Here is a 15,059-nt window from a genome sequence, read left to right as displayed (position 1 = left end):
TTTTGGGGGTCAGCATTACAATCCTCTGACTATCATTAACTGATGGGATAGTCCATGACCTGTTTGGGTTTGAAAATATTCAGTTTTGTGTTGTGAGATTCTTTTTCTACTGTGAACCACACAGTGCTTACCTCACTGACTAAATCCAGTTCCCTGGGCTCCTGCTCCATGCTTTGAATACAATCACACTGTTGTGGATCTTGTTTTACATGCTCTATAAAAGCCTGTTCATTACTATCAAGTACTGTTTGTAACCAACTAGCATAAGCATTTTGTATCATACCTCTTCTGAGGCTGGTTTCAGGGGTGGAGCCTATCCCAGTTACATAAGCTGGCAGACGGGCATGACAGCTCTCCAGTTCATCACACACAAACAACCATCAACACACAACTGCACAGACTCTATTACAAGTCTTCATTACAATTCTTCAAAGTGCCTGGCAATGTTTGTACATTGTTTCTCTGCAGTTTCCTCAGGATAAGCCTTTGTGCCAAGCATTGACTGTATAAGTAAGAACTGGGCCCCTCCCTTCTTGTGTTCCAAATAGGAAGTATCCACGAGTTACAAGACAGCCAAAGTCCCATAGACTACCAATGAGAAATAGATTTTTATTTCTCAGTCATTTTATTTGTCAGAATACTAATTCTTGATCTGATGCTTTCTTCTTAGCACGTTTTAAGGTATTTTTTCTTAATCCCTAAATATTCAAGTTATAAATTGACCAATCAGATGCCTCAGCAAAAGCATGTGGCTCCTGCTGGCCCCGCCTCAAACATTTTATTGACAGATTCCCCGGATCTCCTTTCAGTGGGAGGGGTGTGGACTTTGAACAAGCCGGATCACGCTCACTCATGATTGGGGACAATAGTTCTTCTAAAACCGTGACTCAGACCGACTCGGACTAATCGCTTTCAAAGGGTTGCAAACGTTTGCAATATGGCGGTAGACGTTTCAGGAAGTGACGGTGAACGCTCTGCTGTGATTTTGAGAGGGCTGGAGGTAATGCATTTCCTATGGGGGGCCTCAACACTCGTTGTGTCCAGTTCTTACTTTTACAGTCAATGGTCCCAACTGCACCTATTTGTGGATATTGGCTGTCTACAGGTGAAAAACTTTCAATATTGTACGTGACATGCAGAGGGCCCTGTTACGCCCTTTTTAGTCAAGGGGATCTGAGGCATAACATAAAAGTAAATTAAGAATGTGTAACAAAAAAACACAAAGAATGTCTCCACTTCACTTAAAACATAACTTACTAATGCCAAACACTAAAGAACAGAGTGGGACCTTACAAAATACTACAGAAACTTCAAAAGTGCAACACACAACAAAACAGGTGGAGAAGAGCGCCAAGCTGCAGCCCAGCTCCCTTCTCGTGGGCTGGAGGTCCACCAGGTGCTTTTGCAGGCTCCTTCCATTGGCTGGTGACCAACGAGAGCCACGCCCTTCCAGCGCCACAACTGAAAGAAATAAACAAGACACAACACAAAGACCCCCAAAACACAGAAGTCCCACTCTGACAGAAATACACAGAACAAAAAGAAAAAGAAAAACCAAATACAGCCACGTGGTCACAACCTGCATATCAAAGTAATATCAAAGACTTGTAGATTGCTCAGTGAACCTGTGGAGCGAAAATGTTCATACTTTTCTATGGGAATGCTGCGGGTGATGGTTTGTACAACATCATAGGGTAAAGTAAGGGTGAAGTAGGTGAGACACTAGTGTATCAAACAAGATTTTCAGTTTTTAAAGAAAAGAAAAAAAACTTTCCCCTAAAACTTGCAAGGAGCCTGTTAGGGCTGTTCACATGATAAGGTTGCTCTCAGAACTGACACACAGCAAATATGGTTTCGCTTCCCAGGGTGTGCAATGTGCTTAATCCAGTGTGGGTCCTTAGGTAAGACCCTTCATGCTGCTGTCTACCTCTGTCTGGGTCTCACAATGCCTTGAAACATCCAGGGTTGTGTCAGAAAGGGAATCCAGTGTAAAGCTGTGAATCAGTGAATGCTGGTGACCCCTGATGGGATAAGCTGAAAGGTGAAGAAAAAGGGCATTGTCTGTGTCCCCTTACTAACGACTAGAGTGCACCCTAAGGACACCGTACCACATGTATATTATAAGCACTTGTAACTTCTATTATTCTCACAAACACTTCAAAATAAACCCAAATATTACGAAAATATTACGTTCCATTTTCATGACCGCCTTTAAGGGGGCAGTCCGAGCCTCAAGGGCACTGCAAGAAACCCATGCGCTCCCACTGAGATACAATCGCTCAATACAGATGCATGTGACTACAGTGAATTATAAACTACTGTGCAAATGATTTGCCTAAATACTCAATGCAAATTACAGTCAGCATGATTTTCAAGTCACTAAGCATTTGAGTATATAGTAAATGTTATTGAACATGCCTCCTAAAACATCTTAATAGATCAAATTACATTTGAACACAGGAACCTTATCTTGGAGCAGCTTCATGATTCTTGCATCCATTGAACTTTTTGGAGAGTTTCTGCTTGAATTTCTTTGTCAGAATGACCTCCCAGAGCTGCTGTTTGGATGAGAACTGCTTTCACCCTCAGTGGTCATTTTCACACCTTCAGGGACCCTAAAGAGGCCGACCAGCTCTCTCCCCATAACTCTGGCCCAAACCATGACTCCTCCACCTCCTTACTGACATCACGGCTTGTTGGGACATGGTGGCCATCCATCGACTACCCACTACTCCACTCCATCCGGGGTTACTCATCAGTGAACCAGATTGTTTGAAAATGAGTCTTCGTGTCTGTCTGGCCCACTGCAGCTGTTTCTGCTAGTGATCATTAATACAGGGATGGCCCAACAGAAGGTTTATGTAGAACTGCAAGCCTTTGGAGGATCCTACACCTTGATGTTGGTGGAACTCCTGAGACACCAGCAGCTTCAAATATGTGCTTGCTGCTTTGAAATGGTATTTTAGCAGCTGCTCTCTTAAGCCAATGTATTTGTCTGGCAGAAACCTTCCTCATTCTGCCTATCAGTCACAACCTATGTGTGCTCTGAATCACAAGCACTCTTAATATGTACAAGAAACATGCTTACGTTTTTGTGAAATATTCAAGATTTTCATACCTTGTCTGGGACGTTCAACTAGTTCACTCTTTTAAGCAGCGGAGATACTTTTTCTTTCCCATATTGCTTGAAAACGTTGGACTGCTCAATAATGTGGAACGTCTGTCTTTAGTAGGTTTTCCTTTAATTGAACTCACCTGGAAAACTAATCATCACAGGTGTCTGAGATGGATTTCAGCGATCCAAAGAGCCCAGAGACACAAAATTGTCCACGAGTTTCATTGAAAAACATGAAAGTTGATCTTTTTCACACTTTAGTACAATTTGCATACAATTTTGAATGCACTGTAAGGTTGTAATTCTGTTATTGAGGGTTCCACAATCAGAAGTGTGTTTGAGCCTTGTGATGGAGTGGTGACCTGTACAGGATCCTGTCTGAGTCTGAAAAACGCAGGAATCCTGAATCCTGACTACTTTGACCTTAATAAGGAAAATGCTTGTTACATTGTATACAATATAAACGGGTATTTTCCTGCCCTATAGATCAACAGATTACAGTTTGATGACTGAAAGGTTCAGCACTACTCAACCCCATCAGTTGTGGTTCAAACTCTGTTGAGAATCTGAGGACAATTTCCACCAGGCATGGAAAAGTCAGTTGGTGGGACTTCACAATTTGTTGTATTGGACTAAAGTACTATAGCAGACCATCTGAATTCACGCCATGAATTCACAGTGTATAAAGAACCCCACGGATCTAGGATTTCTTTAAGAATTATGAGAGTTGGGGGTTTGGCCTGATTCTTCCTATTGCACCAAGCAGAAATCACTGTATGGAGCACAAAGTCTGAAACATCAGCAAATGTGAAAAAATATCTGATATCTCAAGGTCATATTGAGAAATCTGGCTCCTGGCTGATTTAAATATTACGATTGTCTTTTACTTCACTGTACAAACTTTCCAAAAGGTAATTGAAGGGTTCTTGTTAGACCCTTTTAGAGCCCCTGGGTGGCCCTCAGACCTCACTTTTGGAGCTGTGGGCTGGTGTTGGGCTGGAGGTGTCTCAGTCACTTCACTCTGCTGTTGCTGTCACTGAGCAGCCTGCAGGGCTCAGGATTTATTTTTGGATGCCCATGGCGCCGGGACCTTCCATTTGTAGGAAGGGGGGTCAAGTTGGGCTCGAAATGAACCTGCCGTCCTGACACTCTAGGCTGGGACGAGCAGGCAGCAGCCGGGTGGCCCCTGAAGCAACTGTCCTTCAGGTAAGCAGTCCATGTCGTTCCCCCCTTTGTAGTCCAGACAGAGTGAAAAACGGCGGTCAAAAGTGCTAAAGAGGAAGCAGCTGCAGAGCCTGCTGTGTTTGAGCAGCTCACGTCGTGTTTACTAACTGAAACACAGGCAGGACAGAGCTAAACGCTAGCCCTGCAACGTTTGCAATTCTTAGTGGTCTTGAATCAAAGAGCTGTTCTGTGCACAAGTGGTTGCATTGAGGTATCCCTGACACTGATCCTATTATAGATTTGGACTTAGATTTCAGTGCACAACATTTTTACAGAACAAAGTTATCCAGTTTGATATTGTGAATCTGTATTCTGTCTTCTTCTTCAAGGGGATCCAGCCTGGAGTGCGTTAAAAAGCAGCAAAAAGCTTGTACCGGGTAAGTCCGATAAGAGGTCGTTTTAGCAAACTGATCGCCGATCCTCATGATGTCACTGAAAGTATAAGCACTTTGGAGCTGGAAGCATTTACTTTAAGAGGCCAATATTTAGAATCAGTGGATTGTTTTTATTGCACAGCTATTATTACTCTTTCCTCTTTTGAACTCGCTCCTGAAGGCGCTCCAAATACCAAACCTAGCAACGCCTTAAAAGGAGGACTGAGCATCTCATGTGTCAGTCAGGCTGAGAGACCAGGAAGGAGGAGTTGGATGAGTCTCAACCTCCACCCCAACAATGCAGGCCTACATTTCACAGAGGTGACATTTAAGTGTGAACTGATTCTCTCACACTTGTTTACATACAGACTCCATCTGTGTGCAGCTCAAAGATTCAGGACAATGTTAGAATAACCTCCTGCAGTGGCTGCTTTAGTTTCAGTCACTGCACCGTGTCAAATCTTAGCAATACTTGCAGAATTCTGACTGACAGTCAAGAGGAAAGTTTCATTATTTTATGTTATTTTACCTTCATTTATCCAGGCAAGACAGATTAAAAAATATGTTTTCAGCTGTCAAAGAAAAGACCTTTTGAGAATGAAAAGTCTATCTCCAAACTTCAAGCTTACAATCTATTTTTGTGGAGCTACCCCCTCAGACTACTATATCTTCAGTGACAATTTATTTCTGAGATCCTCTCCAGTGTCGGCGTGCTGGGATTTCACAGCATCACATGCTCTGCATTCACTTTTGTCCCCCAGCAACCACTGACACGCACAGGCTTTTCTTATGTGATGCTTTATGGTTCGAATGTAAACAAGTCATCGACTTCAGCGAAATACTTACTAAATAAACTAAGAAAAAAAGGGTGCCATAATATGTGCACATAATTGCATACACACATGTGAATTTAGATAGTGTCACATGTAAACACCTTGTTGTGTGTGGGTCTCCATGGACTGAGAAGCAGAGACAGCGTCCTATAGTTGATTTTAGAGAGCAGAATATTTTTTTAAAATTTCCTTTTTCAATGAAAAAGACAGACTTATGAAGAAAATGTCAGAAATGTACCTTTCACTAACTCGTTTTAAGGGAAAAAATGAAATATATTGTGATAATCAGTTTGCTTTCGTTGTACTGAGAAAATAAATAAATAACCAAATAAAAAGGGGTAAAAACGTGTAAAGCTTGAGGTACAAGATGGGTAACTGCAGATGTAACAGTTTTGCTTTTAGTTTTGAACAGTGAGATTCCTGGTTTGAATAAACATCTTATAGCAGGTATATTCAAAGTCCGGCCCGTGGGCCAAATGTGGCCCTCATTCAAATTTCCACCGGCCCTTAATCATTTCCTGAAATCCTAAACCTCCCAGCTTTTCCTAAAAACTAGTTGCACCATTTCTTGATTGTGTTTGACTAAATTGCGTTTTAAGCCGTTGTAAACTCGTGTCAACTCTGTTGGGCGACACTTCTGTGACACTTTTGAGCTTAGTGCTAAAACAGCAGCTGTAAATAAAAATAAAAAGTTGACAGTGAGCGCCACTGCCATCCATCAAAGACTCTTGACTCAAAGGAAAAAGGATGGAGGGACAAAATGTTGTACTAGCTTTGGCTGCTTGATTCCACAAACAAAATAAGATGAACAAAACTCTTCAAGATTTATTCAAGAAAAAAGTTCACACAGGCAGGAATCTTAGAGAGGAAGATTAAAAAAGCCGTCAGCAGATTAACTAAAATATCTGAAACTATATACTTGTTTGTGTCTGATAAGGCTTTTGACAAGTGAATAATTTCTAATCTAATGAGCCCGAGCAACATACACAGTGTCCTTTAGCTGTCTGTAGATTCATCAGTTTGCCTCCCTTGAAGTTTTTCTTTCACATGCTGCTTAATTTTCCAAGATTGTTTTGCAGTCAACAGATAAGTGCGAATCAGCTCAAATATGGAATCCTTAAGATACAAACATTATTTATTTATGCCAACTCTAAACATTTGTCCAGAATCATGCTCAAGCTGATATTAAGAATCTATTCTGGAAGTACATCAAGGTGAAAAAATATGATATTTAAAAAATCAGAAAATACAAAACAAAAGAAGACACAATCATATAATAACAATAAAAAAATGACAGCTTGGCAGAAACATACATATATTGAATATTCTGGACAATATCACAGTGACCTTAGAGTGAACTCTGCCTTCACTTATCAATAGCTAGGAGAAACTCCAGCGACTCCTATGACAATCCTTAAGATGAGGCAGAAAGAAGTGAGGCTGTAGAGATCCCTCGCTGTGGAGATGGCACCACCTCAGCAGCTGATATGATATGAATCTGTTAAAGAGAAAAGAAAAAAGTTTAGGATTTGCATACTACAGCCCTGAAGTTAAATGCAGTATACAGAAAATGATGGATATTAACTGAAAAAAGTCAATAAACTTTTGTTTAAAAAAAATGATTTTTTTTTACACAAAGAGGAAATGTCCCGCTGAGGAAGGAGTAGGGTCCACTCTACACCAAATAATGTATTGTATAGCTTGGAAGTTCCTGATAGAGTTAGAGAGCCCTCATAGTAGTCTTGCATTTTCACATTTAATGTAAGCTCATTTACTTTATCACATTGCAGTCAGCTTTATCCTGATTGGTTATTTTTATAAGGTATCATGGGCAGGCTCTCTGTTGATTGGCCTTCTGTTTAGAGGCAGGATGTCATTGTTTTTCTTCTAATGCAACTTTGTTTTCAGCTAAAATCTGCCAAGACAAAGCACTCCCTGACCGTAGAAGGACTCTTTGTGCCAAATCAAGTCTCACTCTGAGCTTCATATTTAAAACTGAACAGAATTCAGGAGCACAACAAAAAAACTTTTTAAATATCATGTTTCTTCCAAAAAAAAAAAAATTAAATATCATGTTTCTTCCAGAAAAAAAAAAAATCATGCATGTCCAGTACAAGTATATTTCCAATGACTAAACATCTAGATGATTTTAAAATGACACTGTTAATCCATCCAAACTATCCATGAAAGACAGTTTTAATCTATTAAGTGAGTTAAAGTCTGGCAAATGTTATATCTGGGATCATGTGATCAGTATCGGGGTAAATATGACCAACATAATTTTTATGTGATTTCGTTAACTTGATTAAGGAGAGACATTTGTAAGTAACAAGAATGAAAAAACTACTTCCACCAGTGAAAAATTTAATTTGCCTTTTTAAAATCTCTGTTTACAGTGTTGTACTGTCTGTAAATTGCGACTTCTTATCAAAATATTGTAAATGAAGCTAAATGTATTTTGGAGACTGTCATGTAATCCAGCATGGCTTTTTATATACGCTTTCACTCAAGTACTAGTGAAGTAAGCAAGAAAACAAACATATGGGCAATTGCTCATAGTGTGCTCGTCACTGCCCCAAAATGACAAATATACAGTATTAACCCTTTAACACCAGAGCTTTAGCTCTATTGTTGATGTTCTCGTAGCACTTGTACCGTCCAGGTGACCAACATAATTTCAGTGGATTCTGAAGAGGAGAAAAGCGGCGTTTCATAAACAGTTGAGTTATTGTATGTCAAAAAGTGTGTTATTTCGGCATCGCTGGCGACATCTTAGGTATTAAAGGGTTAAAAGAATTTCATGCAGAAGAAAAAAAAGCATCCAAAAATTCAAAATTATAGTTCCAGAAACATGAAAAATCAAAGATAAGTAAAAACTATCATCACTACAAAACATTTGGTACCACATGAGTTTTAAAGTGTTTTTCTTTTTCACAGGGTGCTAAAATAAAAATGGCTGTTGCTTATGGTACCATTGGCCGACCAGGCCTGCTTTCCCAGCAATATGCTCCACCCCTGCTTCCCAAGCCAGGAAAGGACAATGTCCGACTCCAGAAACTACTAAAGAGGACTGCAAAGAAGAAAGCTTCTGCTCAGGCATCACAGTCAACTGCACCTTTCCGCTCCAGCTTATCCCCTGTAAATGAAGCAAGCCCCGACCTTGAGCGTAGTGACCACTTTACCCCTCCCAGAACACCAGAAACGTCCCCCAGTCTCTTTGGTGTTCCACAGGCTCCACGGTTCACTGTAAGGCCACTGTATCAACATGTTCCTTCTCCCTATCCACAGCGAGCAGCTTTTGGTAGAGCAGCTAAAATGTCCCCTCCAACAGTGGCCCTTCCTACATACTCATACTCACAGCATGCTGCAACAATTCTGTCACATTCTTTAACAGCTCATCATTCTGACGAACCAACCTTGATGGAGCATGTCAGCCAGCCAGTGGTAGCTAAAAAATCTCAGTTATATTCCATTGTGCCTGATGTGATTCTATCAACTCCAGGCCCATCGTCACATATACCATCAGAAGGTCAAGCTGTTATTCGACCTCTCACTGTTTTGACCACAATTGTCAAATCAAGAAGTCCACGACCTACGTTTAAAGCAACAGAACCTTCAAAATCTCCAAAACCAATGTTTGAAGTCCCTCAAATTAGGATGTACACAGCAAGCACATCGTATTATGAGACAACCAGGACACCACCAGTGTATGACTCCGCTGGATTAACAGCCATTGGCAGTACAGTCTCGCAAAGTAAGACATCAACAGAGACAAAACAGAAGGTCATAGAGGTATCTGAAGTCAGAGGAGGAAAGACCCCAACAGCTCAGCCTCCTTCATTAGAAAGAGATGCTCAGAGACATACAATTTTGAAGAGTAAAATGGGTTCTTCACCATTGTTAGATGTTGACCCATTTAAAATGCATACAACAGAAAGCAAAATAGCCACTCCAGGACTTAAAACTAATGGATCTACTTTAATACCCATATTCCAAGACGAATCCCCTGCGCCTGAAATGCAAAGAGCAACTCCAACAATTGATGCCAAAAGAGCAACTCCAACATCTGACGTCAAAAGAGCAAGTCCAATATCCGACGCCAAAAGAGCAACTCCAACATCTGAAGTCAAAAGAGCAACTCCAACATCCGACGTCAAAAGAACAACTCCAACAATTGACGTCAAAAGAGCAACTCCAACATCCGACGTCAAAAGAGCAACTCCAACATTCGATGTCCAAAATCCATCATTTGACGATGAAAGAGTTAAAACCCCCACGTATGAGTTTCAAGCATCAAGATATTTAGCAGGACGCCCTAGAACCCCAGCATGCCATGTAACCCGGCCCACAACACCCATCTTTGAAGTCTCAAGACCCAACCCTCTTTTGTTTGCAGTGTCACCAATTACAGTAGAGTCAGAGAGGCCAAAAACTCATGAAACGCTTTCTAAAGTCAGTAGTTCACCTACCATTTTAAGTGGTAAGTCTACAGATCTTCATATGAGATTAGCAAATGGGGACATTTCATCTGTTGTGGTGAAGCCTGCTGTTAAAATAATACAACAAAACATCACAGAGTCAACGACAAGCCATGATCTAACAAAAGGAAGGATCCCAACTCCAGCAGATGGCATTCAAAAGTCTGAAACTCCTGCATCTGGGCCATTAACACCAGAAGTTACCATCTTTCAGAGGCCAAAGACTCCAACCTATGAAGCATCCCGACTAATGACCATTTCACATGGATATAAAAGACCAAAGACACCTACACACAGCATATCAGCTCCCAACGTATCTGGAACAGCCGTCCAGAAACTTACAACCCCGCTTTCTCAAAAGCCAAAGTCTGCCTATCGTGGCCTCACACCAGCTGAATATGCTGCTTATGGTGGAATCAAAACATACTCCCCAGCCTTTGGGATATCAAGCTCAGAGATGGCAACCAAAGATGAAGTAAAAGAAATACCTGGACAGAGCAGTCAAGAGTCCAAAGTGAAAGAGACAGTTACAGATGAGGTTCCTAAGACTGAAGAAAGCCCAAAAGATCTAAATGTATTAGACCTGATGCATCAGAAACTTTCTGCTATGCCTTCAACACCTGTCATAGTAGTTTCTCAAGCATCTGACTTCTGTGACACAACTCTGCCAGAAGTGACAGAAACAGTATCTGTTGGTTCTGTAGCAAAGCAAGAAGTGGCTGTCATTCAAACAGTAGAAACACATCCAACACCAGCAAATACCATTTCAGAAACCCAAAGGGAAGAAATTTTAGTTCAACAAACTAAGACAAATACTGCTGCAACCAAGCCGGAAGAAAGAAACCAAGATCCACTAAAAGCAGTGAAAAGACTTCTAGGTAAAAACAAAGACATTGCAGTTAAGGAAGAAGTCAAACCTGCCACAAAGGCCAATATTTATGCAGAGCAAGAACAAGTAACTCAAATGCCTCCCGCCAAGATCAAACCTGAAGGTCAAAAGCCAAGTCTCAAAGCACTGGACCTGAAGGTGACCACTCCAGAATCAGACAGAGAAGACAAACAAAAAGAGAAGACACCAGAAAAAGCTTCAGAAGAGAAAAAAGAAGCTGAGAATCTCCCACCCTCTGAGCAACCCTTAAAAGTAATGCAAAAGCTTAAAGGTGCAAAATCTAAAGGAAGTGGTTGGTCTCGACTCAAGAAACACATGGTAGTGGAACAGGAAGAACCCAAATTTCCAGAGAAAGATTCTCAGAAAGAGGTCACCGAGCAGGACCAAGATCAAGCAAAAATTGTAAAGGACACTCATGAGACTGAGCCCCGACTCCAGGATGAGACCCAAACTAAGGAGATGGCAACACAAATGTGGGATGCTGTCCTCTTCCAGATGTTCTCTTCCAAAGAGAACATCATGCATCAGATCGAGCTGAACCAAAGTGAGGGGGACAAAAAAGAGGAAGAAAGCAATGAGCTGAAAGAGATACCTTCATTTGCGTACCGACTGCCTGTGTTGCTTTTTAGTCCTAAATTTGATGCTAAAAAGCTGAGGGAGGCAGCGTCCCGGCCTGTGACAAAAATCTCCACTGTGTTTGAAATGGGTTTGATTGGGAGGAAAGGTAAAGATGAGGAACCAAAAGACTTTAATAGAACAGCAAGAGGGTTTACTGCTCCTTAAGCTTTTGTGTAAAGTGCCCAGTTCTGAATCGGAAAATGCGTTTTGGCAGAGATGAAGACCCATAAGCAGCAGGAATAATGTAAAGGTCTAGATGTAGTCTCTGTGTAAGGAAATATTGTTTGTTGTACGAAAATCCCACCACCCCTTTGTACTTGATGATTAAAGATAAAAGAGAGCTAGAAAAAAGGGAGCTGCATCTGTCTTAAATGATCCTTCAAGTGTTTATGTAATCTACATAGTTCACTTTTGTTTTTGTCATCATACATTCTCAATAAAAATGTATTATTAGATCGCTGATTATTTATACACAGAGTACTGTCTTATTTGACTTGTTTTGGTACTTACAAGTCTTATTTCTTTCAATAAGACTTGGGGTCCTGTGTTATCAAAGTACACACTGTGCTTCCAATTCCCGGCTACACTTCACAGTTATCAAATGACATTGATACTGAGCAGAAGTCTGTCAGACTTGTGTCTGACCTTTTAGCTGCGTTCAGAAAATCTTATATTGAAAAAAAAAAACTCTTATGAAGGTAAACTAAAGATAAATTCTAATATTTATCCCAATAATGAACACTCATTGTCTGTGAAATAATAAATGAAAACAATGCAGACATTAAACACAAGTGTGTTAAAATGATAGTAAAATGTTTGTAGGGGTCGTCTCAAACATTGCACGGTATACACTGTGTATTTGCAGTCAGATGATATCAGACACTTGTTAGGTTAGAGAGAAGACGAGGCGGGGGCATGAGAACGTTGTTTAGAACGGAGAGCCCAACACCACAATGTCAGTCAGTCAGACGGGTGGTGCTGGCCTGAATCAGCTGGGAAGGTGGTCTGCTGTGATGGGTTGTTGCATTGGTACTGTCACATTTTGCTGGAGTCAGTTATGCAGTCACATATTTACTTTTGTCTTTTTAAGTTCCTGGGACACAGAAAAAAACATATTTTTTATTTTTATTTTAGTTCTATGTTCAGTTTTAGGAGTACTGACACAACTTCAACTCCAATGGTCTTGTTGATTTTTTTTTTTGGATAGTCAGTTTACTTTCGTGCCTTCTGCCTTAGTTAAGTTATTTCCTTTTTGTTTTTTTTGTAAAACCTTTAAATGCAGTTGTAAGATTTTCCAGATTTATTTGACCACATTAAAATCCAACTTTTTCCGGCTAGCCTCAAAACTCCAATACTTCTTCTTCTTTTCTTTTTTTTTTTTTGCATTTTGGTACATCTGCTTGACATTATTTTGTTGCTCTTAAAAATGTATCATTAAAAAATGACTGTGTTTAGAAAAGTTTTGTTATTATTGTGTGAACCCATCAATTTCATTGTTTGTTGATTCTTTTCTGGAGCACAATCTCACACTGTACTGCTGAAAATGCAAAGACACTTAAATGTGAATTTAGTTCAGATTTTTGTTCCCAGATTTCAGTTTTGTAAGAAACAGCAAACCTCACATAAAACCTTAAGTTCCTTCTACACCATTTACAAGGTTAAGCCGAAGTGCAAAAACACCTTCCTTACATAAAAAGAGAGAGTAAAGCGCCTCCTGCTAATTGTCACAGTTCTTACCAGACTTTATATTGGATTCTCCTCCACTCTGGTCCTTGGGTGGAATTTTCTCATATTTGCCATGACCAGTGACAACAAATTTGAACTTTTTTCCAGCTGCTGAACCCTGAAGAGAGACAAATCAAAGCCTTAGCTAAATTTTGCTCTTTTAGTCTTGTAAAGATTTTTTAAAATCACTTTCAAAATGATAATAACTGTAAAAACATGTTGAATAAGGCCATTTGAAGAATGTTTTATCATTGCTCTAAAATGTGAACATTGAGGTGCAAAAGTATCAAGACTATGAAGATAAAAGTCTATTTTTGTGAACACTGCTGCCTGCAGGTCCATCCAGTCACTGCTGACCTGTAGTCTTTGATCCTGCCTCCCTGAGTCTCCCATAACCTCCCACATGTTCTTCTTCTGCATCACATCTCCAGGCTTCACATCCTGACCAAATAAGAATCAGGACACATAATTGATCAGAAAGACATTTTGCATCTTCTAGACCCACAAGAGGGAAACCTCCTGCAATAGTGTTGCTTATTTATGACAAAAAAAGTGTGGGAGCAAAGTAGCCTTCAGACAATCATCAGTAGTTGGGGTGTGAGTGCAGGAAAACACGGCTGTCATGTTTGCGTTTGCTTACTGCTGCTCTGCAAGCTGACGGTCTGCCGCTGCTGCCGTCTGACTGGCTTCTGACCCACTGGTTGATCAGGCTGGCCACGCCCACCTTCAGACCTTCAGCATCCTGATAGGGAACAGCAGAGTCCAGAAATCCCTTCAGCATCACTCATCTCTCTCAAATTTAGCTGAATATTGATGAATTAATAGTCTGAACTTTAAACGTAACCATTACTTTACAACAGAGAATGCATAGAAATGATGCATTTCTTTTTTTGTTTTTTTTTATCTACCAAGAGTTGGTTTCTTTGCAGAGAAACTGTTTTTCCAACTGAAAGTCCTATACTATTAAAACTAGCTACTTGAGATCATGTAGAAGTCTCACAAACATGGTAATGGAAACATTTCTCAAATCTTGATCTTCCAGGTCTTGATGACAGTGTTGATGACAGTGTCTACTGTATATACCAAATAGTTATCTACCTTCAAAATAATAGAAGGCAAAAAAAGAGTTCTGACCATGGCCCTGGAAAAATAAGTGGCTAAAAACATAGACATCAAAATATCACTTGAAGACTTGACTAAGCGATACAATCATGAGCAAAAGCCGCCACTGGAGCTAACTGAGGAGATCAGGAGACTTTGAGCCAACAAACAACAAAACAGGATCATTAGGGGTGTGTATTGGCAAGAGTCTGGCGATACAATACGTATTCCGATACATGTCTCACGACACGATATGTAACGCGATATATCCCAAGGCTGTACCAAAACAATTTTTCACTTTTTATTAAGAGTATGACTTGAATTTAATCTACCTGGATTTTAATGTATTTCATTGTAATAAAAATATTAACTAATTAACTAAATATTGCCATGGCAACATTTTAAATCAATGCAAGTATTCCCAAACGAAATATCACGATATATCGCCAAATCGATTTTTTCCTAAACCCCTAATCATTCTACTGGAGAAACAAGTGAACGACTTGGAAGAAGAACACTCCAAGATGAACAATGTTGTATATATATATATATATATATATATATATATATAGTTTTTAGTTTATTCAGTTTTAACTTTTACGCCTGAACAAGGTGCTGTGGTGCTAAGGTGAGTAAGTAAGTAAGTAAGTACATTTTATTTATAGAGCACCTCTGACAAATAAAATCACAAAGTGCAAAGCA

General features: G+C 40.0%; 2 protein-coding genes across 4 annotated transcripts in view; one reads left to right on the top strand and one right to left on the bottom strand.

Annotated features, from left to right (window-relative positions):
• The first annotated feature begins 4,082 nt into the window (after window positions 1-4,082).
• On the top strand, window positions 4,083-12,990 carry prr33 (proline rich 33). The gene is made up of 3 exons (XM_024282177.2): window positions 4,083-4,321; window positions 4,669-4,716; window positions 8,484-12,990. Exon 3 carries the CDS (start codon window positions 8,499-8,501, stop codon window positions 11,694-11,696), a length of 3,198 nt encoding a protein of 1,065 aa, XP_024137945.1. The 5' UTR covers window positions 4,083-4,321; window positions 4,669-4,716; window positions 8,484-8,498; the 3' UTR covers window positions 11,697-12,990.
• The window catches only part of lsp1a (lymphocyte specific protein 1 a), a 47,578-nt gene continuing 38,865 nt past the window's right edge, over window positions 6,347-15,059 (bottom strand). For 2 of the 3 annotated variants that reach the window (XM_024282179.2, XM_024282178.2), the window contains 4 exons: window positions 13,897-13,998; window positions 13,614-13,697; window positions 13,269-13,374; window positions 6,347-7,044 (listed from right to left, as the gene is read on the bottom strand). In XM_024282179.2, the coding sequence (XP_024137947.1) occupies window positions 7,022-7,044; window positions 13,269-13,374; window positions 13,614-13,697; window positions 13,897-13,998 (315 nt within the window). In that variant the 3' untranslated portion in view covers window positions 6,347-7,021. The remainder of the gene's footprint in view (window positions 7,045-13,268; window positions 13,375-13,613; window positions 13,698-13,896; window positions 13,999-15,059) is intronic. The other variant, XM_024282180.2, reaches the window with a different exon arrangement.

Source organism: Oryzias melastigma, linkage group LG6 (assembly GCF_002922805.2).
Source record: "Oryzias melastigma strain HK-1 linkage group LG6, ASM292280v2, whole genome shotgun sequence".
Classification (NCBI taxonomy): Eukaryota; Metazoa; Chordata; class Actinopteri; order Beloniformes; family Adrianichthyidae; genus Oryzias; species Oryzias melastigma.
Note: the sequence above shows the minus strand (reverse complement) of the source record. Positions and strands in the feature narration are given on the sequence as shown.

Excerpts from the sequence above, each read along its gene's own strand:
- prr33 (XM_024282177.2), top strand. The coding sequence starts at position 8,499 with ATGGCTGTTGCTTATGGTACCATTGGCCGACCAGGCCTGCTTTCCCAG.